At 51.1% G+C, this 27,885-nt stretch overlaps 1 protein-coding gene across 6 annotated transcripts; it reads right to left on the bottom strand.

Moving 5' to 3' along the window:
• Positions 1–228: 228 nt before the first annotated feature.
• On the bottom strand, positions 229–26,975 carry THOC5 (THO complex subunit 5). Of its 6 annotated transcripts, none has more exons than XM_074294581.1 (22): positions 26,787–26,967; positions 25,480–25,618; positions 23,488–23,514; positions 22,794–22,898; positions 20,922–21,068; positions 17,427–17,540; positions 17,220–17,317; positions 11,060–11,206; positions 10,205–10,319; positions 8,507–8,639; positions 7,291–7,368; positions 7,072–7,112; positions 6,834–6,933; positions 6,399–6,507; positions 5,374–5,475; positions 4,449–4,545; positions 3,881–3,995; positions 3,096–3,199; positions 2,886–2,973; positions 2,361–2,476; positions 1,857–2,047; positions 229–475 (listed from the first exon to the last, which is right to left on the bottom strand). In XM_074294581.1, exons 2-22 carry the CDS (start codon positions 25,561–25,563, stop codon positions 412–414), a joined length of 2,175 nt encoding a protein of 724 aa, XP_074150682.1. In that variant the 5' UTR covers positions 25,564–25,618; positions 26,787–26,967; the 3' UTR covers positions 229–411. The 6 variants fall into 6 exon arrangements, with proteins under 6 accessions (XP_074150682.1, XP_074150646.1, XP_074150694.1 ...); XM_074294545.1 differs by having other exon boundaries at positions 20,922–21,065; positions 26,787–26,948; XM_074294593.1 differs by lacking the exon at positions 25,480–25,618 and having other exon boundaries at positions 26,787–26,975.
• Positions 26,976–27,885: the final 910 nt, after the last annotated feature.

Genomic DNA, 27,885 nt, shown 5'->3' with positions numbered 1-27,885 from the left:
CTGCCAGGCCGGGGAAGGGGAGATGGTGACGTGGGAGCATCTGAATCACTGAGGGAGACGCCAAACAGTGTTTATAAACCACACAAATGGACAAGTGAAGAGATAGAGGAAGCCCTGACCCCCAAGATAAGGCACCGCAACCCCCAGCTCAGTGAGACAGGAAGCAGACCAAGGGCCCTCCCACTGCCAAGGACAGGACACTTCCCACAAATCTGTGGAGGACCGAGCTCACTTTACCCACAGACATATTTAATACATTAAAAATACAAAATTGGTTTTAGAAGACCTGGAGAAGCACACAGGTCACACCCATGGTGCGGCAGCCCCATGCCCACCCACTGCTGGTTTGTCTGGAACCCTGCTGGAAGCCTGTCTGGTGATGGACAAAAGAGACGCAAGGCAGTCTGATGGTCAGCGATGGCTGAAGAATCCCTGCGGATAGTTGTACTTGAATGGCTTCATCCGGCTGGGACCCCTGCGGAAAGAAGCAAGTTCTTGCTTGGAGAGCTCTACCAGACGCACCTCATCAATCCCGCCCGCCCATGCCCTGGCGAGCTCTGCTGGTGGTGCCGCCGGGGACGAGACCAAGGTGCGGGGGTGGGGGTGGGGGGCCGAGGCTGGCTCTCGACATGTGGGAACATCCCCGGCGTTTAATGTGCAAGGTTAAGATATTAGGGAGGCAGAGGGCCCTGAGCACAGACTTGACCAATGGTTCTCTTCCCATGAAGCCAGAAGTCTGCCTCAGTGAGCCTGCCGCCTCTTCACTCCAACTGAAAGGGATGGGGAGGGGAGGAGAAAGGAGGAGGAAGACCCTTTACATCCTTTGACTGTCCCAGAATTATGGAAAGTCAGGCCCAGAGAGGTCTTAGAGGCAGCCGGTGCCATTTTCTCACTTCAGAATTGTGGAAAATGAAGGCAAGAGAAACTGGGTGATCTGCCACAGGGCCAGTCGGGATAGAACCAGAACCAGAACCAGGACCTGGACCAGAGTCAAGTCTCCTAACTCAGATCCATGCCGGCCCCTCACTGGGCCCCAGCTCCAATTCCAACTGTCAGCAACAAGGAGACTGGGGGCTTCAGGCCCTCTCTGCCCCCAATTCGCTAGTGAGAAAGTCCCTTTGCACCTCCCTTGTCACAAATGCTCAAGCTGGGTGACAGAGGGACCGCTAAAAGGGGCCATTTGGGAACCCGTGGAGAACAGGGAAAGTGAACGTGCCGGGCAAGAGGTTGGGCTGTGGAGACAGGATGGGAGTGCGGCAGGAAGAGCCGCACACGAAGGGCTTAGAGGAGAATAACAGAGAGCAAAGGAAACCTGTCTCTGGGGTGGAGCTCAGCAAGCAGGGGGCCCACACTCCGATGGCCCTTTTCAAAGCTGTCAGACAAGAGGCTGAGGCTTTTCTGTCAGTGAACTCAGGAAGGGGGCGGGGAGTAAGGCAGCAGTGTTGAGGAAGACAGGAGTGGACAGAAACATACAGAAACAGGCTCTAAAGCTTGTTTCCACAGAAAAGAGATGGAGGAACTACTGACAACCCATCTCCAAGGACTGGAAATCCACTCTAGGAAAAAAGAGCACGCCCTAGGGGAGGCCCCGTCTCGAAGAGCACGCGCCCTTCAAACTCCCTCGGGAGCCCCAGCTGCCCAGGGGCAGAGGCCACAGCCCAGGGAAGATGCTTCCCATGAGACTGAGGTGGGGATGAGGAGAGGGGGCTGGAGTCTGATGCCGGGCAGAGGCACGTCCTTGGCACCTGTACTGGTCTCTGTCCTCCCCCAGAGGCTGGCCTCCTCTCTGCAGAGTGGCCTCTACTGCATCTTGGCCATTCCCACCAGGTCCATCCCCCAAAGCCCAGTCAGCTTACCTGACCAGTCGGAGACACATTTTCTCCTGGGGAAACTCCTTAGGCCCTTCCACGCTGGTGTCATGACTCTCGGTCTCCAGGTAAACGTCCAGCACGACGCACAGACGCTGCAGCTGATTGGTCAGGAGCTGGTGACCAGGCTTGGGGCCATAAAGCTCCCGGTAACACACGCTGACCTCGCTCTCCATGGCCTGTGGCAGACACAGATGCCTGTCACTGATGAACCTCCACCTTGGGGCCTAGCCTCCACCCAGGAAACCCAGCGTCCCCTCATTCCTGCCCAACAACGTGGGCATTTGGGTACATGGGGACCATGTCCGGAGTCCTCCCTTTTTTCCCTTCCAGTAGTGAGAGAGCTGAGGGTGGGCCTTCCCCCGGCCCAGACTTGCCCAGTCGGGACTGAGGGTCTCTGAGATGCTGGGCACTAAGGGGGTGCAGCAAAGGCGGCACTCCCAGGGGTGAGCTGAGCCCAGCTGGAGGGCCCCGGGGAGGCGCGTCCCTTACCCGGATGTTGTCGTCATTGCTGCTGGTCTTCTCTCCTTTCCAGTTCAGACAAAGTCGGAAAATGGGGGGGATGGAGGAGTAACCGGGGTTCAGCACCACGGCCGCATGAAGCTTGGCTAGGAGGACAGAGAAGAGAACAAATCAGGTGACGGCGCACTGACTGGTCAGCGGCGACTCTCACCCCCCATGGCTGCGCTAACCCCTAGCTGTGTGATGCCGGGCAGGCAGCAGGAGCCCGCATCTGCCCAGAGAGGCCAATCTCCGCAGGAGCCCCGGCCACCATGGGCTCCGGCTGCTGGCTAAGGGCAACCACCCAGTGCGCTTTTGAGAGCCTGAACCTGATGGGCCCCAGGGCCAGGTTGTGAGGACCAATGCAGGCCTTTTGAGAGGGACAGGCCTGGAGGCTCCTTCTGGGCTCCAGGAAGGGGGGGGAGGGGCTTCTTTCGCTTGCCTCAGGCTCCCCAAAGCAGGGCCTGATCTCTGCCACCCAAACTTTAGGCAAACCCGCCAAGCAGACGCCTCTACCTGTTCCTCTCTCAATGAGTGCCAGGTAATACAGGTGTGTATCCTCCGCCAGCCCCGCCTCCACGATGTCCCGGGTGTAAGGCAGGTCCTACAGCAGAAGTGGGGAAGAGGAAGGCAGTCACTCATCGGGTGCACGAGTGAGCGTGCGTGTGTGTGTCTCCAAGCTGCACTTGAGGGAGAAGGCCCCCCCGCCCCCATCCCAGTACCTACCACATAATCCTCATAGGCGATTGCCACCCACTTCACAAGGCGGGACACAATTTTTGCAGGGAAAAGGCTCTGGCACTCACTGGTGACTGGCACAATGCCATGCTCTTGAAGAAAAAAGAGAAAGAGGAAGGGGCTGTGACAAGGGGACCTGGTGGCCGAGCTGAGCCAGAGGGAGGCTCTGCGGCTGCCTCGGAGGGGGCTCCAGGTGCATGGGCAGGAGCTCGGCGGTCCCGCCCTCATTACCTGTGTCCAACGTTCAGGGCAGACAGTTGGACCTCCGCACCTGACGTGGCTCCACTGTGAGAAAAATCAGAGATTCATTGCTTCGGACAGCAAACCCTGGCCCTGCGGCTCCCTGGGCCCCTCAGAGGCGGTGCCCGGGTTAAAGTCCACAACGGTTGAACCAGCGAGGGGCTTTAGTGCCATGAGCCGTCGAGCTCCTGAGACTCGGACCTACGGGGGACGTGCAGATGCAGTCCCCGCAGGCCTGGACCCAAGGGAGGCAGGACCCCACCCTTAGCCTGGAACTTGAGACCCAATCTTCTGTGACAGGGAACCAGCCCCAGACCACCGCTATCATCCACCCAGGTCCAGGCCGCAGGCTTCCCCGAGAATGCACGAGCGCATCCTCGACCCAAGGAGGGGAGCAGCCTCCCTCTCGGTGCTGCAGGCTCCCTCCCCCTGCTCATCTGCAGCTCAGTGGGCACGCCCTCCCAGAACACAACCAGCCCTTCTGGCATCGCTTAGCGAGGAGCTGCCCAAAGTTCATCTGACATCCGACCTACCCAAGGAGGCGTATTGTTTGGTGAGAGCCAGGCGGGCCTGTAGCCGCGTCCTCAGCAGCTTCATAGTGGTCTCCATGTGGCTGGCGCTCAGCGAGTTGTCTGCGGTCACTATGTGCTGAGGAAGGACGTACCCATGTCAGTGCCTGTCTCTGCCCTTCCTCACCCTGGGCCAGTGCCTCCAGCCGCTCTGATGTCCAACTCCCAGAGTAGCCGGAGGACAAGGCCCTGGCTGAGGCTCGACCTCTGAGCTCCCGGGAAGCGCCCGAGGAGGGCTTTGAGGGCGGCGTGGCACACGGGCATTTCATAAAGGCCAAGGAATGCCCAAATGAATCGAACATTCAGCCACAAAAGGCCCACGTTTCCTCTGAGGGACAGATCCAATTCTCCCACGTGAGGCTGGCCATGGAAGAACTGGAAGCGCCGGGGTCCCAGATCACCCCCCCCCCAAGAATCCCCAGCCCACGCCTCCTCCAATCCCCCGGCTGAAAAACCCGCGAGGCTGTGCTTCGAAGGGGGTCAGCCTGCAGGGACACAGGGCCCTAGGACTAAGCCCAGCCCATATACCTACCTGTGGCTGCTCTTTAGGGAAATGCAGGCCCCCAAGCTTCTGCACCCACAAATAGGGGTGCCCCAGTTCCAGCACGTAGTCACTCAGAGTCAAGATGCTGCAGGAAAGATACAGGTCATGTTTGTCAAAGTTGGGGCCTCCTCTCAGGGCCACCCTTCCCCTCCCCACTGTCACCGCTGCTGGGACCCCTAACTTCCTGTGATCCTGGCCAGCAACTTCACTTCCAGAGGTTTCAGGTCCCTCGCTTGTCAAAGGCGGAAGGATCTGCAGGAGTCCCTCTCCTCCCCACCCCCCACCCCCCACCTTGAGGCTTTGGCTAACGCCCCTGCGCCTTTCCTTCTCCACCCCGGCCCGAAGTGTCGAGTCCCTCTGAGCACTCTGACCCTGCCCTGGTGCCCGCCCAGGCTACTCGGCTGCTCCCCTGTGTGTGGACATGTACTCGGCTGCTGTTCTGTTTGTGCGGCAGCTCAAGGCCGAGTCCCGGCTCCTGCACTGCCTGACACCCGGAGCCCCTTCACAAATGTGGAATCGGACCTCAGCCCAAGTTCTTCCTCAGGCCTGAACCTGGAGGCGGCCAGTAGTGTGGAGGCAGCCTGCACAGTCAATCCCTCAATTCCCTTCTGGCCCCAGGGCTGAGCTGGGGGGACTCTGCTTGTTTACAACCATTCAGAGCTCCCTCTTGTAAGAGTCTGGCTCTTTACTGTCTCCACTGTTCCTGGGTGACCAGCCACCCCTGCTCTCTGCTCTGTCCTCCCAACAACAACTCCCTCCAGGTAAAGCACAGGGGCAAAGCGTGTCTTGGATCCCTCCCCACCCCCGCCAGGCCAGTGCCTTCGTCCCTTGCTCTGGCTTCCCTTCCCCGGAGGCTCAGGCCTCTGTGGACCCCAAGAGAGAGGGTGGGTAGTGACAGGCCAGGCTGACTCACCCGACTTTATCAAACTGGTACTGGTTGGCTGGGTTGGGGGTCTTCTTGCCATGATCTCCAGGATATAGGCAACTTAGGATCATGTCAGGAGACAAGAGGTCACTAGAAAGGGAGAAAAGGGGGGAGGGTGAGGGTGTGCCAGCAGTGGCTCCTGGCCTGTGTCCAGGGCCCATCTCGCCTCCTGGCCTGGGAGCTTCTGAAGGCAGCTCATGCTCTTGGTGGAATGCGGGGCCCTGTGCCCCAGAAGCGCTTGCCCTTCCTTTTCCCTGTCTGCCCGCTGGGGAGAGAACGGGGTCGGCAGTCCCGGGCTGTCACATTTCATCATTGTCCGTCCAGCCTTTCTGGGTTGCTGGGTCACCTCGTCTCCAAATGTCTCTTTCCTCAGGGGCTGGGGAGCGGGCCGGGGCCGTGCTGGCTCGGAGGGTGTGAGGTCAGAGACAGACCCAGCGCTTGCAGCTCAGCCATTTGGCATGGAGGGTCTGCCCGAGCATACAGGGCAACGTGGTCAGGCTGCCACCACTTTCTGGCTGCAGTTATGGACCAAGGCGCCGACTAACTGTTTTTAGAGCTGAAAGATCATGTGAGAGCCAAAGCCCATCAGGGTTCACAGGGTAAAGAGCCTCAGGGGCTCCTGGGAACCTCAGGACTCCTGATGGGTTCAGAAGGGACCAAGGCAACTATAACTCCTGATGAGGTCCTGGTCAGCCTCCTCTCTGAGCGTGGCCATCTGCTCGGCCCCCAAAGCCCCTAGACTCTGCTCCTCTCCCTCCATGCTCACACCAATTAGGATTTTCTCTAGGGAAAGTTCCAGTCCCACAGGACGAGCTTGGCAGCTACAGGGGAGCCCCCCCTCCTTGGAATAACCAGAAGCTGGGATAGGCCGACTACCCAAGGTGTGGACACATTAAGGCCCTGGCCCTGCTCAGGGGGCTCTTCCCTCCTGTCCAGTGTGGTCTGGGCCCCAGCACACTTTCCCCTTATGCCTGCAACATTGACCCAACAGCTGGAGTTTGGGGAGCACTCACCCTGCGCTGACCGGGGTGACGATCTCTGTGGCGGTGCTCACTCTGGCCTTCACGGTCATGATGTTCAGGTTCATGAGGTAGTAAAATGTCAGATGGAGCACGCTGTCATCTGCAAGAGGAGGGGGGTCACAGGGGTGGCCACAGCTGCAGCTCCCAAGGCCGAGGCGGGAGCCCCACGGGGAGCGTGCTTGGGCCAGTCTGGGACCTCTTCGACAACCCCCCAGAGGGCAGGGTAGAGGAAGAAGTGCCCGCCTTCCAAGGTGCTGGAAGCAGCTCTGTGCTCCCCACGCCGCCAACCCCCAGACCTCGGAGGCAGCACGGAGCAGCGTCGGGAGACCTGGAGGTGAACCGAGGCCGCGCCTCTTCCCAGCTGCGTGTGACCTCTGGCCGCTGCCCTGCACGCATCCTCGTCCTGGGACCTCCTGCCGGTCTCACCTTTGCACTTGAGGTCGAGCATGACTGACAGTGGGTGTCTCTTGAGCATCTCCTTCCGCTTGTCGTCCAGCTGAACACCCAGGGTGGGGCGTCGACGTTTCTGGGGACAAGAGGGCGGAAGTCCTCTTTTCACCGCCACTGCCTCAGCATTCCCCCCACCCTCGTCTTGGGACGGGGTGGGGTGGGGGGTGTTCCCAGGACCAGCCCCCAGCCCCCAGCCCCGGAGGCCGGCTCTTACTGTGCTCTGCTCCTCCTCGGCGTCCGAGTCGCTCTCATCATCTGCACTCAAAGAGACAAGGGAGAAGCCAGGGCTGCCTCGATGGCTCCTTAAGGGCCGATGCGGCCCCTGCCCCCTCCGCGAGTGCAGAGTCCGGGCTCCAGCTACATGGACTCCTCAGGACGGGGGTGGGGAGAGGATTTCAGACTGGGGGGATAGGAAGGGCAAAACCTGCTGTACCTTGAGAATCCTCGGGCGGCTTGTACAGAGCCTTGGCTTCCTCCACACTGCCCTCTATGGCCACCGACAGCTTCTTATCTGAAGACAGTTTGAAAAAAAAAAAAAAAAAAAAACACTTGCAGGTGACCTGAGTGGTGCCCAAGGCCTGAGGAACCGAAGGACTAATGGCTGCAGAAAGATGGCTGCTGGGGGCAGGTGGGCAGAGCTGCCACTTTGGGTCTTCAGCCCCCCATGAGAGCGACTCCTAAGATGGCGGCAGGTGAACGCCTCTCCCTGGCAGCGGCATGAGGTTGGCCGGCCCCCTTGGAGTGCCCCCCGCTTCTGGACTCTGTACCATCTTCTCCCAGGGCATGAGGTCAGGCTGGCAAGTGCGAGGCAGTGTGCCCCAGCCCCCATCTCGTGGCCTCTAGTGTAGTCTCAATGGGCCAAGAAAATGTCCCAGGTGCCAGGCCACGAGACAGGGCTGGCAGGCCCCGCTGTCCGGGCCAACCTAGGACTACCTAACTCCAGTAATCTAGCAGGTAGCAGACAAATGTCCTTAGCTCCCAACTGGGCAAGTCCACTGCCGGGGGTCCTTGGATTGGGGGGTGGGGTGGAAGGGCAGGCTTGTTTTGAAAAACGCAAGAAAAGAAAAATACTCACCCTGCCTAGGGGGCTGAGAGGAAGGTTTCATATAAGCTAACGTAGCAAACAAGACAGAGGAGAGAGAGGAAGGAAAAAAGGGAGACAGAAAGGAGAGAAGACTCAAGAAAAGAGCAGTAATGCACTGGTGCCCCTAGTCAGAGGGAAGAGAGATACCCTCTGCGGGGTGTGGGGCACAGAGGGCAGGGCAAGGGCAGGGACTGGCCAGATCTCCCAGCAGCCTCAGGGGCATTCCCAGGACACACCTCAGGTGCCAAGAAAGCACCAGGGCAGTGAGGTGCTCCTCGGGAGCTCAAGGATGCAGCCCCGCCTGCCCGTGCTAACCTTGCCAGTCTCAAAGGCAGGAGCGTCTCAAATGCTGCTGTTTCATCAGCTTCCTTCAGTCTGGCTCAGTACTGGGACAGCCAAGGAACCTCTACGCTGGGAGGGTAGGGCCACCGCCACCCATCCCTGAGGGGAACGCCCCCCAGAGTCTACAGAGGCCACCCTTTCTGAAGGGAGCTGAGAAATTCGGCAAGGCCACAAGTACCCGATTGAGCCCCTCCTGAGCCTGGCGCCGCTTCCAGATACTTACCACAGGCCTGGCCGTAAGCACTGGCCTGAACAAAGAGCACGTAAAGGGGCGGGGGGAGGTGCCGGGCGGTCTCATACTGCTTGTGGGCCTGGTCGAATGGCATGAAGAGGTACTCCTGCACGGGGAGCGAGGCCTGTCCAGAGAGACAAGAAGCGACCCTTGGAGCCACGCCCAAAGACCACGGGTCTCAGAGCCCCTCCAACCAACCTGTCCCTCCCGAGGGAGGCTCAGCTAAACAAGGCCTTGCCTGGTCAAGAGGTGGAGAAACATGATTGGGTGGATTTGATGGGGCCATATGAATCCCGCCCTCCCGCCACTGCATCCAAGTAATCTTATCCATGCCCGCTGCCTCTAAATGACAAGATGGCAAACCAGAATAGGATGCCCTTGTGGGAAAGGGGGGGCCTGGCAGTCCCAGCTGAGCCCTCCCCGTGCCGCACAGCCCACACTGGAAGGGCCTGGCAAGGTCAAGGGGGCACAAGAGGCCTCAGGCAGCCAGTCTAGGGACACGCTTTGGCTCATCGTTAGACAACAATCTACCAACAGAGAGTTCTCCCAAAGGGCAGGGAGCTGCCCCGACACCTTTCTCATCATGGGTAGACTCAGAAAACTAGATGGCTCAGCAGCCCTCAGGCAGGGGCTGGATAGGAGCGTGTGCCAGGGAAGTGCTGACCCAATCCTATGTCCCCTCCCCACAGCTCTGGGTCACAGTGGTCCCGCCCTGAATGACTCACAGAATCTCCAATCAGGAATCCTTTCCTTTCTTGGACTGGCCCAGCCTCTGCGCAAAGGCCTCCAGCACAGAGCCCAAGGTGGCTCACCCCACTTGGCTCTGGATAGCACGTGTCCATCTCCCCTTCTGCAGGCTCCTCCCCCTCCCCACTGGCACCTGCCTCCTAAGATGACCTGGCACTTCCCCCGTAAATAGCACACAGAGTGGTTTGTGTGTTGACTCCCTTGCTCCCTGAGGACAGGCTGGGGACTGTGGATTTGCCATTCTTCACAGCCCCAGCCCAAACACAGTGCGGAGGACACCGCAAGCACTGAATACAAGTTTGGGGCTGAACTTGCCTCTTTCTAACTTCACACAAGTTGCTCCACTGCTCCCCCTTGGGCAGCCTCCCCCTCGGATCCTGAAAGGGACGGCCTGGCTGGGCCTTAGTGAGGTGTGGGTCAGGGAGGACCACCACTATTTTGGTCATAAGGTCCCCTATACTGGGTTTCCAGAGTCCCGTAAGTGGGGCATGGGGGAGGGGAGGGTCTAAGCAGGAGCATCCCCGTGGGATCATCAGGCGCCTCCCTTGCTGCCCGCAGCTGGGAGGCTGAGACACTAACATGCTGTTTCATCGCAGACCTTCCCCTGAGCACAATCTAAGCCCCTCCAATGACCAGCCCCTATTGCAGCCTCTGCCACCCTGGGCAGCTCTATCACCCATCCAATCTTCTCTGCCTCAGGCTGTATCGGCTGCAGCTCCTACGCTACCCTGCACTAGAAGGGTTCCCTGTTTTGTGGCTTGGGATATCCCCCTGAGAACGCCTCTATCTCTATACGTTAAAAGAGGAAGATCCCAGCCCCAGAATCATCAGGCAGATGAGCCAAAGCAACATGAAGGCCACAGGCCTGGCCCCAAAGTCCTCCTGGGGAAGAAGCCCAGGCGCAGCTTGCCCAGGCCTGAGGGCAGATCTGGGAGAACTCACCTGCATGATGCTATTAAGCCGAGGCTGAAGGCTGCTCAGGTATTCCTTCTTGACTTCAATCTCCTTCAGGATCTTCTCTTTGTTGGCAAGACATTCTTTGTACTTTTCTGCCAACCTAAAGAAGGAAGTTACGACAACTTCACACTTAATCTAGAAGGATGTTCTTCCAAGGCTGCGTTCAGGGACAGCTCCCCTGACCGGCCTGGTCAATGTGCCCACTGTCACCCAGGCATGGGTCCCCAGCTACAATTTCATTCTGTGCCAGAGAGGCAGGACAACAAAGCAGCAGACTTTTGCGGCGCTGCTAGGCGTGCAGAATGGCTTCCCCCCATGATCTCACTGGATCCTCGACATTTTACATCGGTGCCATTTTACAGATGAGAAAACGAAGGCCCCAAGGGACAAGGCGTCTCCTCCCAAGCACACCCGTGTGTCCAGAAGGAAGTCACACAATGAGTAAGTGCTGGAGGTGAGATTCAATCCTAAGACTGCCCTGTCCTGGTCCAGAAGTCTGGAAGCACTTGGGGCCTTCCTCCAGTAAGGCAGAAAGCCTGACTCTGATGGGCGGCCCTCACACTGCAAGGCAGCATGTCTAAAGGCAAGACACCAGCTCCCTCTGCCCTGGAAGGCATGCCTTCTCACAAAGGGACCCCCCCCCCCCAAAACAAAACAAAACAACAACAACAAAAAAAAAAACCAGAGGCATAAACAGGGAAGCCCGGGACTAGGCAGCGGGTCTCTGATGAAAACGATGGTCTTAAATTAAACTAGCTTTGAACCTCTGAGAGAGTAACGTAAAACAGCCCACCCTTTGGCGATAGAGCAAGTTGTTGCCCACAACAAAATCAGGTTTACCTTTTCCGCTGCTCCAGCTCCCAGTCAAGGCGAGCAAGGGTCTGCTGGTGAGGGTCCCCCATGGTGATCTCAGATTTGCTGATCTCGGGAGGAGCCTCCCGGTAAAACTCTTCCATACTTACCAGCTCTATTTCTTCATGCTTTGACCTTTAAATTGAAGCAAAGATTCATACTTTAGCTTCTGGGAAAACCAAATCCTGGACCCACCAGAGTCATAAGCTTCAGTCCCAAGGCCCAGCTGCAGATTCCCTGGCTGACAGATGACCATTTCCCTCTGATTCTCTTAGGTGGGAAATCTGTCTTTGGGGAAGTTCCCCAGGTTCCTACCCTTGGACTTAGGTCATCTGCCCTTTGTATTGATGGCTTAAAAATTCTGCCAGGAAAAGGGATGACTCAAAAAAGAGACCAGGACACAAACCATCTTTTTAGGGGAAAAAAAAGGGGTCTATGAATACATTGGCCCCTTCTCTTTGCTACTTTGTGGTAATCTTATATAAGTTACTTTTGATTAACTGTGTTTCTTTGTTATAACTGAAGGCTCACTGGAAGAGGAGGAAGATGATTTATCCAGAAACAAATGGAATATGAAAACAAGAACCTATAAATAAAACTTCACAATTTTAAGAAGACAAAAAGAAAGGGGGAAAAGTGCTTTTGGGAGAAAAGAAGAATGCAGTACTAGTCAGAAAGACACATAAAGGTGGTTATTTCTGGAGGGTATGGCTCCAAGATAAGATAGACCTGCCAACTGATGAAGACCTGTTTCTGGTGATTTACATATTCACAAATTATACTGCTGGGAGGAACCTCAAAAGCACTCTGCCAAAGATTACACGTCAGGCAGGAAACTGAAGCCCACAGAGGTAAGAATGATGTTTTTCTTGCTGCCCCCTGAAAAAAGGGCGGAGAGTCTAAGAGAAAAATCATTTGGGAAGTGAAGAGGGAACTAAGATGATATCTGAGACTGGGTTTCCCATTTTATGACCATAACAGGGATGGAAGAACATACAAGGGCCTATCAGATTGTATTTACCTTGTCTCATAACTCTTAATTCAAAAGTAAACTAAAACAGAAGGAAGAAAATCAAACACACAAACCTTGCCAGAGAGAGAATAGTTATAATACACTCCAAACAGCCATGTTGATGCCCAGAAGCTCACAGAAATCAGTGGTCCCAAAAGAAATGATGACCTTAGAGAGCCTGGTCCAACTGTGCAGATACACATACAAATACAGATGCAGAGAGATGAACTCAAGAGCCCAAATTATTCATGAGATTTGGTGGGGACACTGAATCTTGGGAATAGCTTATTAAAAACAAGACATAGTGAACTGGTCCGACCATTCTGGAGAGCAATATGGAACTAAGTCCAAAGGGCCATAAAACCAGGCATACCCTCTGACCTAACAATACCACCATGAAGTCTATATCCCAGAGAGAACAAAGATAAAGGAAAAGTATCTATATGTTTTTTGGTGGTTCTCTTTAAAACTTATTTATTTTTAATACACATTGCTTTATGAATAATGTTGAGAAAGAAAGGTCAAAACAAAAGGAAGAAACTACGGGAGAGAAAAAAAAAACACACAAAAAAGAAGTGAACATAGCATGTGTTGATTTACATGCAGATGGCATCCAGATCCAAAGTCTATTGGGATTTCTTTGGATCACCGGAACCACTGAGAAGAACCAACTCTTTCATAGTCGACCATCGCACATTCTTACTGTTATTGTGTACAATGTACTCCTCATTCTGCTTGTTTCGTTTGGGATTTCTTTGGATCACCGGAACCACTGAGAAGAACCAACTCTTTCATAGTTGACCATCGCGCATTCTTACTGTTATTGTGTACAATGTACTCCTCATCTGCTTGTTTCGTTCAGCATCAAGTTCACGTAAATCTTTTGCTTGTTCATCATTTTTTATAGAACAATAATATTCTATTATCTTCATATGCCAGAAAAGTACCTATATGTACAAAAATATTTATAACTGCTCTTTTAGTGGTGGCAAAGAACTGAAAATTGAGATGCCTAACAAGTGGTGAATGGTCGAACAAGTTGTGGTATATGATTGTGATGAAATAGTGTGGTGATATAAGAAACGACAAGCAGGATGCTCTCAGAAAAACCTGGAAAAATTTACAAGTACTGATACAAAGTGAAGTGAGCAGAACATTATAGACACTAACATTAACACTGTACAATGAGCAAGTGTGAATGAATTAGCTAATGCCAGAAATACAACGATCCATAGAATTTATCATGTAAAAAAAGCACATAATTTTTCATTTCCTTTTTGGATGGGTGGGAGGTGAGGATGTCTGTATGTTTTTTCACAACATGACTAATATGGAATTAAGTTTTGCATGATTTCACATAATCTATATCAAATCAGTTACTGTCAAATTAGGGTGAGGTGAAGGAAAAAAATTGTCTTTATGTGCAATTAAGAAAAAATAAATTATTATTAAAAAGATGACGACAGAGCCAGTGGAGTAGGAAATGTTTAGAGAGCTACAGAGGTCAATCATCAACCCATATGTCACTCACGGGGCAAAGGCATGAGAGAGCAATGGCAGGACACTTATGACAGATACATCTGTGTAACTGTCCTCTGGGACAAAAGCAGAGCACTTAGTCATGTCACCTTTCCAAAGACAGAAGAACTAACCAAGGGGAAATTCTATTCCACATCTGATTGACATCAATAAGGGAAACTTATTATAACTGAAGTAGGAATGACCGTTACAGTCAGGGAGGGAGAAGGAAGAGTGACCTATAACTTTTCCAGTTTGTAATAGGAGAAAGCCAAGAAGAGTTTGGCATGTACTCCATACTATGGAGAAATTATCAAAATGTTCAAAGGAAGGATAAGTAGGATCCCATGTCCTAAATTTTTCCAGGTGCTCCAATGCCTGGTATATAGTAGGTAATTAATAAATGTTTGTGGCTTTAACTTACAGGAAAAATTTACCCAAAGGGATGGAAAACTATCTAGACGGGTATTCTAAAAACAAAGAAAATTCTGATGAGATGTTAAAAAAAAAAGGTTTGTCTGAAACACCAACTCACCAATCACCTTGATTTTAAAAATCAGGTAAAGAAAATGGAAGCAAAAGGTAAGTAACCAAGAATGAATACAAAAATGATATATAGTCAAAAAACTGTCTATGATATTAATGCTCAGAACAAGCCAAAGCAAACAATAGAAGGTAAGCATGCTTAGAAAAAAAACTTATTTTTTGCTTTGCTGTGGGAAAAAGGATCAAAGAAGGCTAGGACTACAGACTGAGGCGATAACTGATGAAAACAGAAAAATGACTGTTCTAATTTTTAACTCGCTTCTCTTTCCTCTGCCCAAGAGAAGAGGGAGCTAAACGCAAGAGAAGTTAGACAGTAAGAGAGCTGCACAGTAAGTGTGAGCCACGTGGCCCAGAGCCTGGGACAGAAGGCAAGGGGCTGGGTTTGGAGACGTCTGAGATGACTTCATGTGTCCAGGCTGTGACTGTCTTCTATAAAATGAACAGGAAGGGCTGGACTAGAAAGTTCTGGCCTGAAAAGTTCCTGCCAGCTATATACATCCTGATGAAGCTATGAACAGCATCAGAGACAGAAACACCCTGGTAAAGGGGATTGCTGACCCACTTCTGGTGATAATCTGACATCTCAAAGCAGAAACAGGTACAAAGGACCAATGAGAGACAAGTGCTGACCCAATTCTCCAGGAAAAGAAAAAGAATGGGTTTGCAAGAACAGTAGGGACCGGGCTTTGATCCCTGGCAGATCCCTTTAAAGCAAACTGAGGAGAGTTGAAGGCAGGAAGTGGAGCTCAGAAGGATCAACAGCAACCACAGCTCCTGCCAATGGAACCTTATTCCTTTCATGACAGAGTCACTAAGTAGGCAGATAAAGAAAATGAGAATAACAAGAGTTTACATAGATTGTACTCAAGTCTCTGACACTATCTCTTAGGCTATTTTTGTGGAAAAGACAGAGACAAGGATGGATTCAGAAGTGGCTGAATGGCTGTACTAAGGAGTAAATGGATGGGCCTGGTATCAACGTGAGCAGAGACCTCCAGAAACTGTTCTCATTCATTACGATGTTTTTATCAATAATGGGGAGAAAGACAAAAAGAAAGATACTGAAAGCTGAAGAGGACACAAACCATGGAGTTATAACTAGCATGGCAGGATCCAATTGGGAACCTACCAATTGTGATAGATTAGAACACTAGACTGAATCAAATAAGACAAAATGTAACAGAGATAAAAGGTAAATTCTTACATATGGATTAAAAAAAAAAAATCAAAAGACAAGATAAGATGCTGCTCGAAAACAGTAATCTGTCCAAAAATCATCTGAGGGGAAGGGAGGGTACTTTATTTAACAGCAAAGTAACAGGAATCAAGAAGGCTCGAATTCAAAGACTCCTCAGATGCTCACTTGCTTTGCTACTTCAGTTTCCTCAACAGTTGAGCAAGAATAATAGCTCCTACCTTTGTAGGCAAATATTTGGAAAAGGCACTTAGCACTGACTACACAGAGCACACACTCTGCAAGTGCTTTCTTTTCCCTTTTGTCCTTACAACATAATCTGACAGTCAAGAAACCTAACCCAATCACAGAATGAATTAAAGAGCTAAAGTGTCTAAGATAAGGGTTCTGCTGTACTCCAGTCAGGTCAGACCTTATCAGATGAGTATGTTCAATTTTAGAAGTCACCATTTTAGAAGAGACAGTGATCAGTTGGAGAGCTTCCCAAAAGGAGAAATGAGGCTCCTGATGGGCCTTGATTTCAGACCACAGGAGGACTGAGTGAAGGAGCTAATAATGGCTATTTGGCCTAGAGAAGTTTCAGAACTGGACAGCTACATAGCTGGAGAGCTGTCAAAAGACGACAACTTTGATCTGCTCAGTCCAAGAAGGTCAAATCAGGAGCAATAGGCGGAAAGAGCAAAGAGGACAATTTAAGCTTGGGAGAAAGATTTTTTTCCCCTTAAGGGAGATACTCAAAAAGAAATTAGAGGGACATAGAGGCATTTGTTTTTAAGTGGAGAGGAAAAAAAGAAAGCCCAGATGTGCAGGACAGCTTTGAAAGCTCTCAGCTGCTCTTATTATGTATGGGGGGGATGGACACATTTTCATATCCTGTCCTATATTCATTAATGTCCGTTTTATTTTGTGTTTGCTAAGTTCAGAATAAAAATAAAAAAATGTTTTTAAATAAGAGCTACCTAAAAAGCATGAATTGCCTTATTTCCTTTTCTCTTCTCTCTCCAATTCCTTCCTGCTTTATTTGAATCAAGAATATTGTCAAGGATTTTATTTCTGGGCATGGATTCTACTCTGAAATTCTGATTCTGTAAGTAAGGACCCAGAAAGAACATTTAATCTTCAGATGACAAAAAGCTAGAAGCACTATAGCTAATTCAATAAATGACAAAAATCATCTCAGTAGGCTGAAACATTGAGTTCCAGCCAGATGAAATCTAGCAGAGATAAAAGGATATACCTTCCTTTAATTTTTTTAAATTGTAGAAATCTAGAGTGGAGGCAGTTTGGCTTAGTAATAGCAGAGTCTGGGTTGAACACAAATTTGATTACTAGAACAACATCCTTCACGCACATCCACTTTAGGTTGTATTAATAAGAAAGGAGTTCAGACACTATATATTATGAAAAACATGGGAAGTTCCTAAGTATGTCCAGTCTAGAAAAGCAGATTTGGGACAACTGTGTACACAATCGTATACACAATGTGTGTAGCACACATAAGGGTGGCAGTGCTACAACTGTATATGTAAAAACCAGGTCAATTCTCAAAAGTATAACTCACTACCACATGAACTGTGGAATTTGGGGAGCAAAATATCAACACAGAGTAGTAGAAAGGGATAGTGTGACTTCAAAGGGAATTATTGCTATGTATTCTGAAAGTCTAGTTTGTATCATTGGGGACCCTGCTAGGAAAAAAAAAAATCCCAGTTTAGGTTTGGGGTTTTTTACTGTTATGTTTTCCCAGCTCCCAATTATCAGTTGAAACGACTTAATGAATGACTTGGCCTCTAAGGCCTTTTTTCCCCAACCTATGAGGCTTCCATCTGGGTTTTTCCCAGGCCACTGTCCAATGTGCCGCCTGCCCCCATACTCACTTAAACTCGAGGCACTTGGTGATCTCTTTCTGCAGGTGCATCACCTCATACAACAGGTTCTGGAGCTGGAGGTGATAGGCATCCACTTTCTGCTTAGCCTGTAAGGAGGAGGTGAGACAATCACTGGAGAAGAGGGAAGGAAGAGATGGGGATGGGGTAACAAGTGGTACCTCAAATTCCCTGCTTTCTCCATCCATCCAGCCTTACCTCATGAGTCTGATCTCGCCCCTTCTTCAGTCTGATATGAGCCAGTCGGTTCAGTTTCTTCAGGGTCATAAAGTGAACACAGCTCTGGATCCTCCTTTCTTCTATTTCGGAAGCCTAGGGACAAACCCATGCAGGAAAAGGCAGCTGTCACCTCTGGCCCGGCCCTTCTCAAGCTTTTTACCATCAATCACAGACATGTGATCCATCCCAAGGAAGAACAGACACAACTTGGGAAAAAAAAATATAACGACCAACCAAAAACACTAAGGAAAGATTTAAAATCCACAACAGTTCTTGTTGGAACCTAGGCTTGGACATCAATTTTTTTTAAACAACAGATAGTAAATAAATAATTACTGCGACTACACAAGCATTTAAGTTGGAAAAGTACTCTCTTTGCTTGTGTTCCGCTAATTAACAATAGACATTTAAATTAAAATAGTGCCACTCCATCTCTGGAGCTCAGACTCTCATTCGTGGTGGGTCCCAAGCGTACAAATATCAGCAAACAGGTAGCCGTGCCATTGTCCTGTGCCAATGGTCCATCCTCAGGCATACCTTCAGCTGCCAGAGGACTCTGGAGTCCAAGGAGTTCCTCTCATACTGATTAAATTTCAACAATGGAGGTGAATGGCCCATACCACTAGGTGACCAAGGGGCTTTGGGTGTGATCTGGCAAATAAAACCACTAAAATAAGGAAGAAAATTTATAGGATTTCAGACATGGGCCCGGGGCTGCCTGACAAGGGCCCTGGAATTAGCATCATATCTGCTAAGGGAACATCATCCTTGGTCATTTGGGGATGTAATTTAAGAACTAATTAGTTGCTGCTGTGTGTTCAGCTCAGTTCAAGGCTTGCAGACCCAGAAGTGTTATGATACACGGGAGTTCCAAGGCCAGAGCTGATATTCAATGCCCAGGAGCTGTGTAAATTACTTCATCTTAACTCCTTTGTTTATAAGATGAAGGAATTGGACTGGATAATCTCTGGTCCCCATCCATCAACATCTGCCTCCATCAGCAGAGGCTCCATCCAACTGGGACCTGTGGGGAGCAATGTGCCCTCTCTGCTCACCTAATCCCTGGGATTCAGGGTCAGTCACAATGAAAGCTCCCACCTGCCCCCTGCTGTCACCTCGTCCATCTACCTGAATCATCCTGGCCAGGCTGTGGTTGTTTGATTCTACCAGCCTCCAGGTCTCACGAAGCTTCCTAAAAATATTTAGGCCCTGAGTCAGTATCTCTCTCTCCAGACTCGATACTTTGAAATGTCAGTAATTACGCCAATGAGCCAGCCATCCCTCAAAGACCCAAAGTCTCCCAGTTCAACTGCTTGACTCCTGTGACCCGCGGCTTTCTTCAACCTTAGCCAGTCACAGGGATGGCCAGAACATCTCCCAATCATATTCACCATGCAACCTCCAGCATGGGCCAGAATCCTGGCACTGCCCTCTCTAGTCTTGGCCTTCTCATTCCTCCTAAAGCTCTTCTTTGTCTTTCAAGTAACCTCTAGTTGCTCCAGCCTCCCTAGTTCTCCCAGGCCATCATCTCTGCTCTGACCTCCTCACTTTCCTGTTCTCCACTAACCTTCACCCTTGACCTACCAATGTTTAACATTGGGACCTCTTTCCTCACCTTCCCCTTCTAGCCCTCAGCCATAAAGCACCCCATGACCTACCATCTCTCAAGTTGCTGCTTAGACTGAGTCCGGGCACAACTAGGCTTCCCAAAGAGCTCTATCCCACTCCCTTTTGCAGCTGTCCCAACTTTTTTTTTTTTCTTGAACACCCAACACCCCCCTCTTGGCAGAGGGCATCTCCTTTTACTGAGAAGAGAGAGACTTTGCCTGAATTTCCTCCTTTCTTACATCTCAAATCCCTGCTTCTCTCTGCCTTGCCTTATGTCCAATGCCGGGATGGCCCTTCTCCACAAAGCTCATTTCTCTACTACACACTCTCGATTTCCTCCTTCACCACTCTCTCACTATCATCACTTTCTTATATCTATTGGTTCTTTCCAATGCCCTGCTCAAGTCTATACCACCCCCAAGAAACCTCCACTGCCCTTATTGAGTTAGATTTCGTCTCCTCCTCACTATTATAGCCCTGGGAAAATCCCTGGAACTCTCTGATGGATTTAACACGGTCTACCCTTTCCTCCTAACATTGTGACAGCGCTCTGTGGTCCTCCTCAGTCCCTTCTGTCGTCCCATCATCTGTACCACATCCCCTAACGGTGGGTATTCATTCTCCAAGTCTCTGACCTGGGTCTCCTTCTGCCTCTGTCCAGATGCTTTCTCAGTGACCTCATCAGCTCCCATGCATTAAATTACTACCTCTGTACTGATGATCTATCTATGGTATCTAGTATCTAGCTAATGCTGGCTATCTATACATCAAAATGTTTTCTGCTGGATGCCCCACAGACCTCTCTCCTAAACTACATGTCCAAACAGACTCACTATCTTAATGTCCTCATCACTGCTGAAGCAATAGGGAGAAGAGTACTGGAAGGCACCACCATCCTGAGGTTTTGCCCTTGAAATACCCCTCCCTCACCTCCTCTATCCATCCCCATTTCTCGGACTTTTCCCCCCTTCCCCGGCTACCACCCTAGCCTTGTCAGCTTGCTGGACCTCTCTGCACCCAGCACACCCTAGCACAGCTGCCAATGTGACATTCTGAAGGAAGGTGACCCATCCCACTCCTCTACTCCATGGTTCCCCTGATGCCTCTAGACAAAGCTGTGAGCTTAGCTTTCTGGGTTGATTTTTCAGTATTCCACATCAGGTCTCAGCTAACTCCCACCCATAAACTGTCATCTGGCTCCAGACCTTTGTGCAAACCATCTCCATGCTTGGATCCTTGGTTTCCCTCACAGCCCGGCTCAAGTACAGCCATGAAGCCTTTCCTGCAGCTTCTAGCTTCTTATGTCCCCTTCTCTCCCCTGGAAATTACTTGGGCCTTACTTGATATTTACTCATCTGTGTACACAGCAAACCTCCCTAGGCACAGGAGTGCCACCAGAGCAGAGACTGGGTTTTGCCTTTGTGCTCTACTGCCAGCCCGGCACTTGACATAAAAGAGAGCTTTTACCCTTTAAATGTTTACTCAGGTGCTGAAATCCTTTTTCCTTTCCTCAATCAGAATAAATATTAACTGGGATACTGACAGGAGAAAAACATTCCATACTATAAGAAAATTCACAGGTATGTAAAATCTCAGAATTTCTAATCTCTGCCTAAAATCAGAAAAATTAAGAGTAGAAGGAAGATCCCCATGAATACGAAGCACAAAGACTAGAATTGTTCAGCCCAACAGTTCCTGACCTGTGCACCAGGGGATGTTGTGAGGAGATATGGTACATCCACACATGTATTTGCTCAATCGGTACAAAGATTATCATGGGAGGGGTCTAGAAAACCTGAGTGAGGTTGGGAGGCCCTTTGGACCCTGGAGAGCACAGGGGTGGCAGAACCAGCTCTGCTTTCTTACACTATCCCTGCTGCCTCTGCTCTTGAGCTCTTGGATTTCAGCCATGAGTCGCTGGAGTTCGTGGCAGGTGAACCTGTAGAGGTCATAATCCTTGTTGGGGTCTCGAATGTCCACCTCAGCCTCCTCGCTATAGTACTTCATGTCCTGCTGGGGAAGAGAGAGAGGGACCCTTCATGTTTTTAGGCATTCTGGCCAACAGCTATTTTAGCTACACAAAAAGGGAGAGAGAAGCATGTTCTCATCGGTGTCTTATGTGCAGCGACACACGATGTACCTCCAGTTCTTGGCGTCGTCAGAAAAGTGGACAAATATCCAACTGGGATGTAAGAAAACCAGAACTGACACTACAGAGGGGAACTTGTTTCCTGTCTTTTCCATTAGCTTTTTCCCTTTTTTGCACTGAAAAAGGAACCTCTTTCCAATTTAACTCAGGCCAGTAGGCTGAGATGCTGTACTTTATGGTGTGGCTGTGCTGGGATTGTGATTTTTCAGATTTGTTCTACAGATCTGTAAACAAGATATGTAGAGCATCCAGTACATGAGGGAGGCAATGTAGCATGGAGGCAACAGGCCCTGGGTTCAAGTTCCACCTCATCAATTAACTACTAACTGGGACTATAAGCAAATCACTGTACCTTCCCAGGCCCATTTTGTGTTCTGTAGAATGAGGGAACTGGGTAACTTTTTAGGTCTATGAGCCTACATGTGACTCTGGATGAGTCACTTGCCTCCCTGGGCCTCAGTTTCCTCATCTGCAAAGTGAGAGTATCAGACTAAATGATCTCTGAAGGTCCTTTCTGCTAAAGATCTGAGAGTGTACGGGACCAAAGCCTATCAAAGCACTTACTGTGAAACCAAAGAACCAGAAACAAAGTGGGTGCCCAATGGCTGGGGGAAGGGCTGAAAAAACTAGAACGTGTGCTCTTAAAAATCACCGTACAATAATGACAATATGAGAAATTCTAAGGCAGATTTCAACGTGAATAGATCCCAAATGAAATACTAAAAGAACACCACACAAAATGGCAACAACATGAACTGAAATATCCAGTGGTCTCAGAGAAAAGACCATTTGCTTGGAGTTGCAGGGAATGACACCACTAGGACAGAACTATCTCTACTGTCAGATGTACTCCTTCTGTTGAGTAAGTCCACTTTATCATTTTGCTCTGACAACAGGTAAAGTATTCATCCAGGGTCATTGTGGGTAAACGGGATGGAGATAAGTAAAACAACCGGCGATGTTAGGATTACAAGGTGAGAACTCAGGTTGACTTGACAGCTCTCTGGCTCAGACCTTTGGTTCGGGCCTTTAAAGGGAGTTCACCTTAGGAATTCTAAGAGGAGCAAGTTCATTGGTGGAAGTATTTCCCCACACCCTGTTGAGTTCTCACCTTGTCACTGTCCAGACAACCTGAGTTCTCACCTTGTAATCCTAACAAGGCGGGAGGGGAAGCGTACCAATGACAAGAATTTTAGGCCAGGCCATTTTTAAATGACCTTTTAGACCCATAGTGCTGGTGTGGCTGTATGTCCTGAGGAAGAATGCCACCGTTAAAAAAATGACAAGTCAAAAAGCAAGTCTTCTTCTTTCTAAGAAGGAAGACGAAAGCTCTGCTTGGTGTACTTCCTTTAACCAGTACTGCCACTTTTAAAAGGCGGTAGAGATATCTCAAGGAATGAATTCAAGGCTATTCCATCCTTGTAAGTTTCCGAATCCAAAGATGATGAACCCAAAATATAGGTAGACCAAGAACACTTTGGGGGAAGATTTTAGCCAGAGGTCACACGCTGCCAGAAGGAACTGATCCAGAAGGCCTGGGGCGGGGAGGGCACACCTGCCTATGGGGGGTGTCAGGTTCCGGCTCTTACCAAGTCCAGCTCGCTCCGATTCCGCTTCCCTTCAGATGGGGCTCCATCACTTCGGATCACTTTGGGTTTCCGCTTTTTGTTCGAGTCTGTGGACATGGCTGACTTCTTCATGGAATCAGAGAATCATATGATGTTAGAGGGAGAAGGACCCTTAGAGATCATCCAATCCAACCCCCTCATTTTACAGATGAGAACAATGAAACCCAGATTGGAGAGTGCTAGAAAGTGAAAGAGCTGGAAGGGTTTTTTTAAAAGGAGATAAAGCTCTCACTTTACAGACAGCTATTTTGAGTCCAGATTACAAAAGTGACTTGCCCAGACTACATAGCTACTAAGTAGTTGAGCTGTGGGTTTCTTTGTATCAATGGGGAAAACTTTAAAGACAGGCCATACAAATTCCCCAACTAGGCATGATCCCGGCAGGTAAAGAGTCTTGGGTCCCCCTTTACACCATTTAGAATTCCAAAGTACACCTGGGAAATGGGTGATCACATTTAGGAGCAGGAATTCTTAACTTAGGGTATGAGAACTTGTTTGGATCACTGCATTTGAATATAACTGGTTTCTTTTGTAGCAGGGGTGATAGGTCCCACTACCATACTGCTCTTTTTACATTTTAAAATATTCTCTTGAGAAGGGTCCCAAACAGGTCTACGACCCACAAAAATCTGCTCTAGAGAAAGTCACAACATACCTCTTTCTCTTGTGCTTCCATGCAATTCTGGTATGGATAAGGAGGAAAAGGAAAACTAGTGAGCCTGGGAGACCAGAAATGCATCCCCTCTGGGGAAGAGGCCCTCAAGTCCTCAAACCCTACTGAGCCGGAGCTACACAAAGGGCCAGTGTGACACAGTGGGAAGAACACTGCATTTGCAGGTCTAAGGCCATTTCTGTGGGATGCAGTGAGTGACAAGAGTCCTGGACATGGAACCAGAAGACTTGTACTAGCCTCCAACACAACTTATTCCCTCATCTGTATCTACCTTCCAGGACTGCTGCAAGGATCAAGAGAGACAATATATGGAAAGTGGGCAGAATTTAAAGCATTCTCTAGTCTGGGCAATACCTCAGCCACCCTGCAGTCTTCCCTTTTTCCCTTACTCCCCCAAAGCTGCCAAATCTGATTTTAACTCCTCTCCTCTTATCATTCTCCATTCTCAGCTGAGGCCACCTATGTAAAGTGCCCTTTGAATGTCAGCCATTATTACTAGTAGTTCAGACCCTTTTCATATAATCCATTTGTGTTCTAAAGCACAAGTTCTGCTCAAGAAGCTTCAGGGCACTACAGCCTAGGACAAAATAAGCCTCAGCTTGGCATTCAAAGGCTTTCACAACCTAGCAGCAGCCCGCCTTTCCCAAGGTATCTCACATTAGCCCTCTCTGGAGCCCTACACTCTAGTCACACCAGCTAAAAAAGCTACTCCTCAAATCTGGGCCACTCCCATGCCTCTGCATAAGCTGTAACCCCTATCCCCCCGAAGGATTCACCTTCTTATGTCCATTACCCCAAATGCCTGGCTTCCCCCGAGATGCTCCATCTCATAAGAGGAGCACTCCCTTTTAATTGTACTCTCTCCATCAGCTCCGGTGATCATGTCTATGCTTGTCTACTACATAGGCTGCCCACTGAGCAAATGCTCCTGGTCGGGCCAGTCTTAGGCTGCCTCCCATCAAGGGCTCAGGTCTGTAAAATGGCAGGCTTACGTACTAAATAGGTTCCAAGGTCCACTCTTGCTCTACAGCTAAACCCATGTGGCAAATATTACTTAGACACACTAGCCCGGGGTTCCTTAACTCTTCCCGCTTACAACCCATTTTTGCCAGAGAAACGTTTACATAACCCTAGGTATCCGGTATATCAAGTAGGCATACAAACCGAACATTTACTGATAGGAAATCCTAATCTCACGGCCCCCACATTCAGTCACGAGGTTCCACAGGGGACTGTGAACCAGTTTAAGAAGCTGGGCTCTAAAAGGTCACCAAAGATTCAAGGCAATTTCAATTGGAGGTGGGGGTGGGAATGGGGAAGAACTGGGATGGAAAATGCCTCGGCACACAAGGAGACAACTATGGAGAGTGAACACGGATCAAAGCATTTTCACTTTTTCTTTGTTTCTCATGGTTTTCTCCCTTTTGGTCTGATTTTTCTTGCCCATGACAAATATGGAAATACGTTTTTAAAATTGCACATATTTAACCTCTATCAGATTATTTGCTGTTTTGGGGACGTAAGGGAAGGAGGGAGGGAAAAAAATTTGGAGCATAAAATCTTACAAAAATAAATGCTGAGATCACAAAAAAAGGGAAAAGGACCCGTATGTACAAAAATGTATGTCGCAGCCCTTTTTGTGTGGTAAGCAACTGGAAACTGAATAGCTGCCCATCAGTGGGGGATGGCTGAATAAATTGTGGCAGATGAAGGCGATGGAATATTATTGTTCTGTGAGAAATGACCAGCAGGAGTACAGAGAGGCCCGGGGAGATGAACTGATGCTGAGGGAAGTGAGCAGGACCAGGATCGCTGTACACGGCAACAACAAGACTATGCATGACAGACCGTGATGGACGCGGCTCTTTTCAACAAGTGATTCAAGGCAATTCCAACAGACTCATGATGGAAAGAGCCGTCCGCATCGGGGAAAACCATGGAGACTGAATGCGGATAAAAGCGCAATGTCTTCACCTTTTTTGTTATTGTTTTTGTCGCCTTATTTTTTCTCTCTCGTGTTTTTTCCGTTTTGATCCGATTTTTCAGCATGACAAACATGGAAATACGTTTGGAGGAACTGCAGATGCTTAACTTACATCGGATTACATGCTGTCTATGGAGGGAGTAGGGAAAAGGAGAAGGAGAAAACGTGGAACACAAGGCTTCGCAAAGACCAATGCTGAACACCGGCTTCTCGCGGTTTGGAAAATTAAAACACTGCTTAAAAGCGAGGCGGTCACCGCCTCGGTCTCCGAGAGTCACTGTGCCCCATCAGGGAAGGCAGACACAAGCCGGGCGGTGTCCGTTCTCCAGAGTCTAGAAAACACGGCTCTTGAGGGCAAGAGGCCAGGCTGGCTTAAAACTCAATGGGACTTTACAGATCACTTAGTCCCCTCCCCCATCATTCTTACGGGGAGAAACCGAGGCTGAGGGAAGTCACTAGATCCTGAGAAATGGGTATAAAGGAATGCGAACAGTCCCCGGGGGAGCCGGGAACAAGGCCTTTCCCGGGGGGACTGGCCCTCAAGGAAATGCCCGGCTCCAGGCTCGGCCCCTCGGACTGCCAGCCGTGCCCTGAAGGGGCCTGGGGCTCGGGGCACGGGCGGGAGGAGAGAGGGGAGGAGGGTGGAGAGCACGCCTGTGACTGGCGGCTGGCCCCCGGGGCAGTCCGGGCTGCGGGAGGGCTGGGAAGGGAAACCAGCTGGGGGTCGGGGCCTGGGGGAGGCGGGGCTCAGTCGGACAGATGGAAGAGCCGGGGAGGAGGGGGGGAAGTTTGGGGAGGAGCTCCATCTCTTAAACTGATGAAGGAGGGAGGGGGAAAATGGGGGGGGGGCTCAATCTGAGGGATGGAAAGGGGGGCAGGGCTCAAAGGGGTCCGGAGCGGAGAAGGCTGCAGGCAGGGGGCACTGAAGGGGTCAGCTGGAAAGAATGGGCCCGGCAGAGGGGAGGGAAGGCCGGGAAAGCGTCAGGGAGAGAGGGGTTCGGTTGGGGGCAGAGGCGGTAGGTCCAAGGGAAGGGGCTCGGCTGAAAGTTTAGGGGTGCGGTAGAGGCTCAACAGAGACGGATGGGGGGGCCAGGGGCGGGGCCAGGAGTGCGGAGGAGGGGTAAGAAAAGGAGCCGGTGGGGGAGGGGCCACTTGCAGGATGGCGACTAGGGAGCGACCCAGCAGTTGGAAAGGTGGGGGGAGAAGGCGGAGGCGGAGAACGGGAGTCGGGGCCCCACGGAGGGGGACGGGCCCAGCCGCGTGGGGGAGGGGCTCGGCGGCCCCGGAGGGCACGTACCTGAGGGCCGGCCCGGGGCTCGGGCTGGCGCTCGGAGAGGCCGCTGGAGCTCTCGTGGTCGTCCGTGGGGCAAACAGAAACAGGGCCTCGCGTCCACGGGCCCGGAGGGAACCCAGCGGAAGAAGTAAGCCCGCCTCGGCCGCCGCCACCACACACCCAACGAGAGCCGGCGAGGTTTCCGCTTCCGGTGGCTAGAGAGCCCGAGCCACGCCCCCGAGTTCCATAGAGAGCAGGCGGGAGGAGCGGCGCGCGCCGGGACTCTCTGCTACCCCCTAGTGACCGCAAGCGCTCAGTTCAGGCGTCCGAGCGTCTGTTATTCTCACACTTGCGCCCTTTGTGCGGGCGGGAGCAGCGCGGCTGGCGGAAAGGCCTCAGGCTCCTCAGACAGTTCGAGGCCCGCCTCCGCCACCTGCCACGACGTGAGCAAGTCCCCCAACCTCAGCTAAACCGAGACGCGTGGAAACGAGGGCTCAGGCGGTGGCGATGCGCCTTTATCGGCCGTCCGCAGCTGGGGCCCTGAAAGAAAATAGGGATTCTGAGAGGTGGAAGGTATTTTGTCTCACTTCCATCCCTGAGAATCCCTGATTTCCGGCAGGGCGGTCTCCGCAGTCTCCGCCTTCATCGGACGCCGAGATCTCGGTCTCCTGGGGGCCCGGCCTGCGGGGCCTCAGAGCCCATCCCCAAGTCTCCTCCCCGAGAAGGGCCCCGAGGCCCAGGGAGCCGAGGGTGAAGCCGGGACTGGCCCGCTGTCCCCGTGTGAAGGGCGGAGCGCTTCCACTTTATTTTTATTTCGGACTTAACGCCCCAAACAATCACAGCCGCATTTCCGTGAACATGATAGAACACACAAAAATGTTGCCTGGAACTATGGTCTCGGCCCGCCTCCTCAAAAGCATCCCTCCGTCTTGCTACTTTCACAGCCGGCCTCCCCAAACCTTGGTCGGTGCCGCTCGTCCCCCTCCCCCCTTCAGCGCTCGCTAATGTCTCCTCTATCCCCCCCCCCCCCCCCCCCCCCGCCCCCAGGCAGCTGCTACCAGGATCCCGCTTCCCAGAAGCAGCCGCTGAGGGGCAGGTAGAGAGAGAGAGACTGGCCCCGCCC

The sequence above is a fragment of the Sminthopsis crassicaudata genome, chromosome 1, assembly GCF_048593235.1.
Source record: "Sminthopsis crassicaudata isolate SCR6 chromosome 1, ASM4859323v1, whole genome shotgun sequence".
Lineage (NCBI taxonomy): Eukaryota > Metazoa > Chordata > Mammalia > Dasyuromorphia > Dasyuridae > Sminthopsis > Sminthopsis crassicaudata.
Note: the sequence above shows the minus strand (reverse complement) of the source record. Positions and strands in the feature narration are given on the sequence as shown.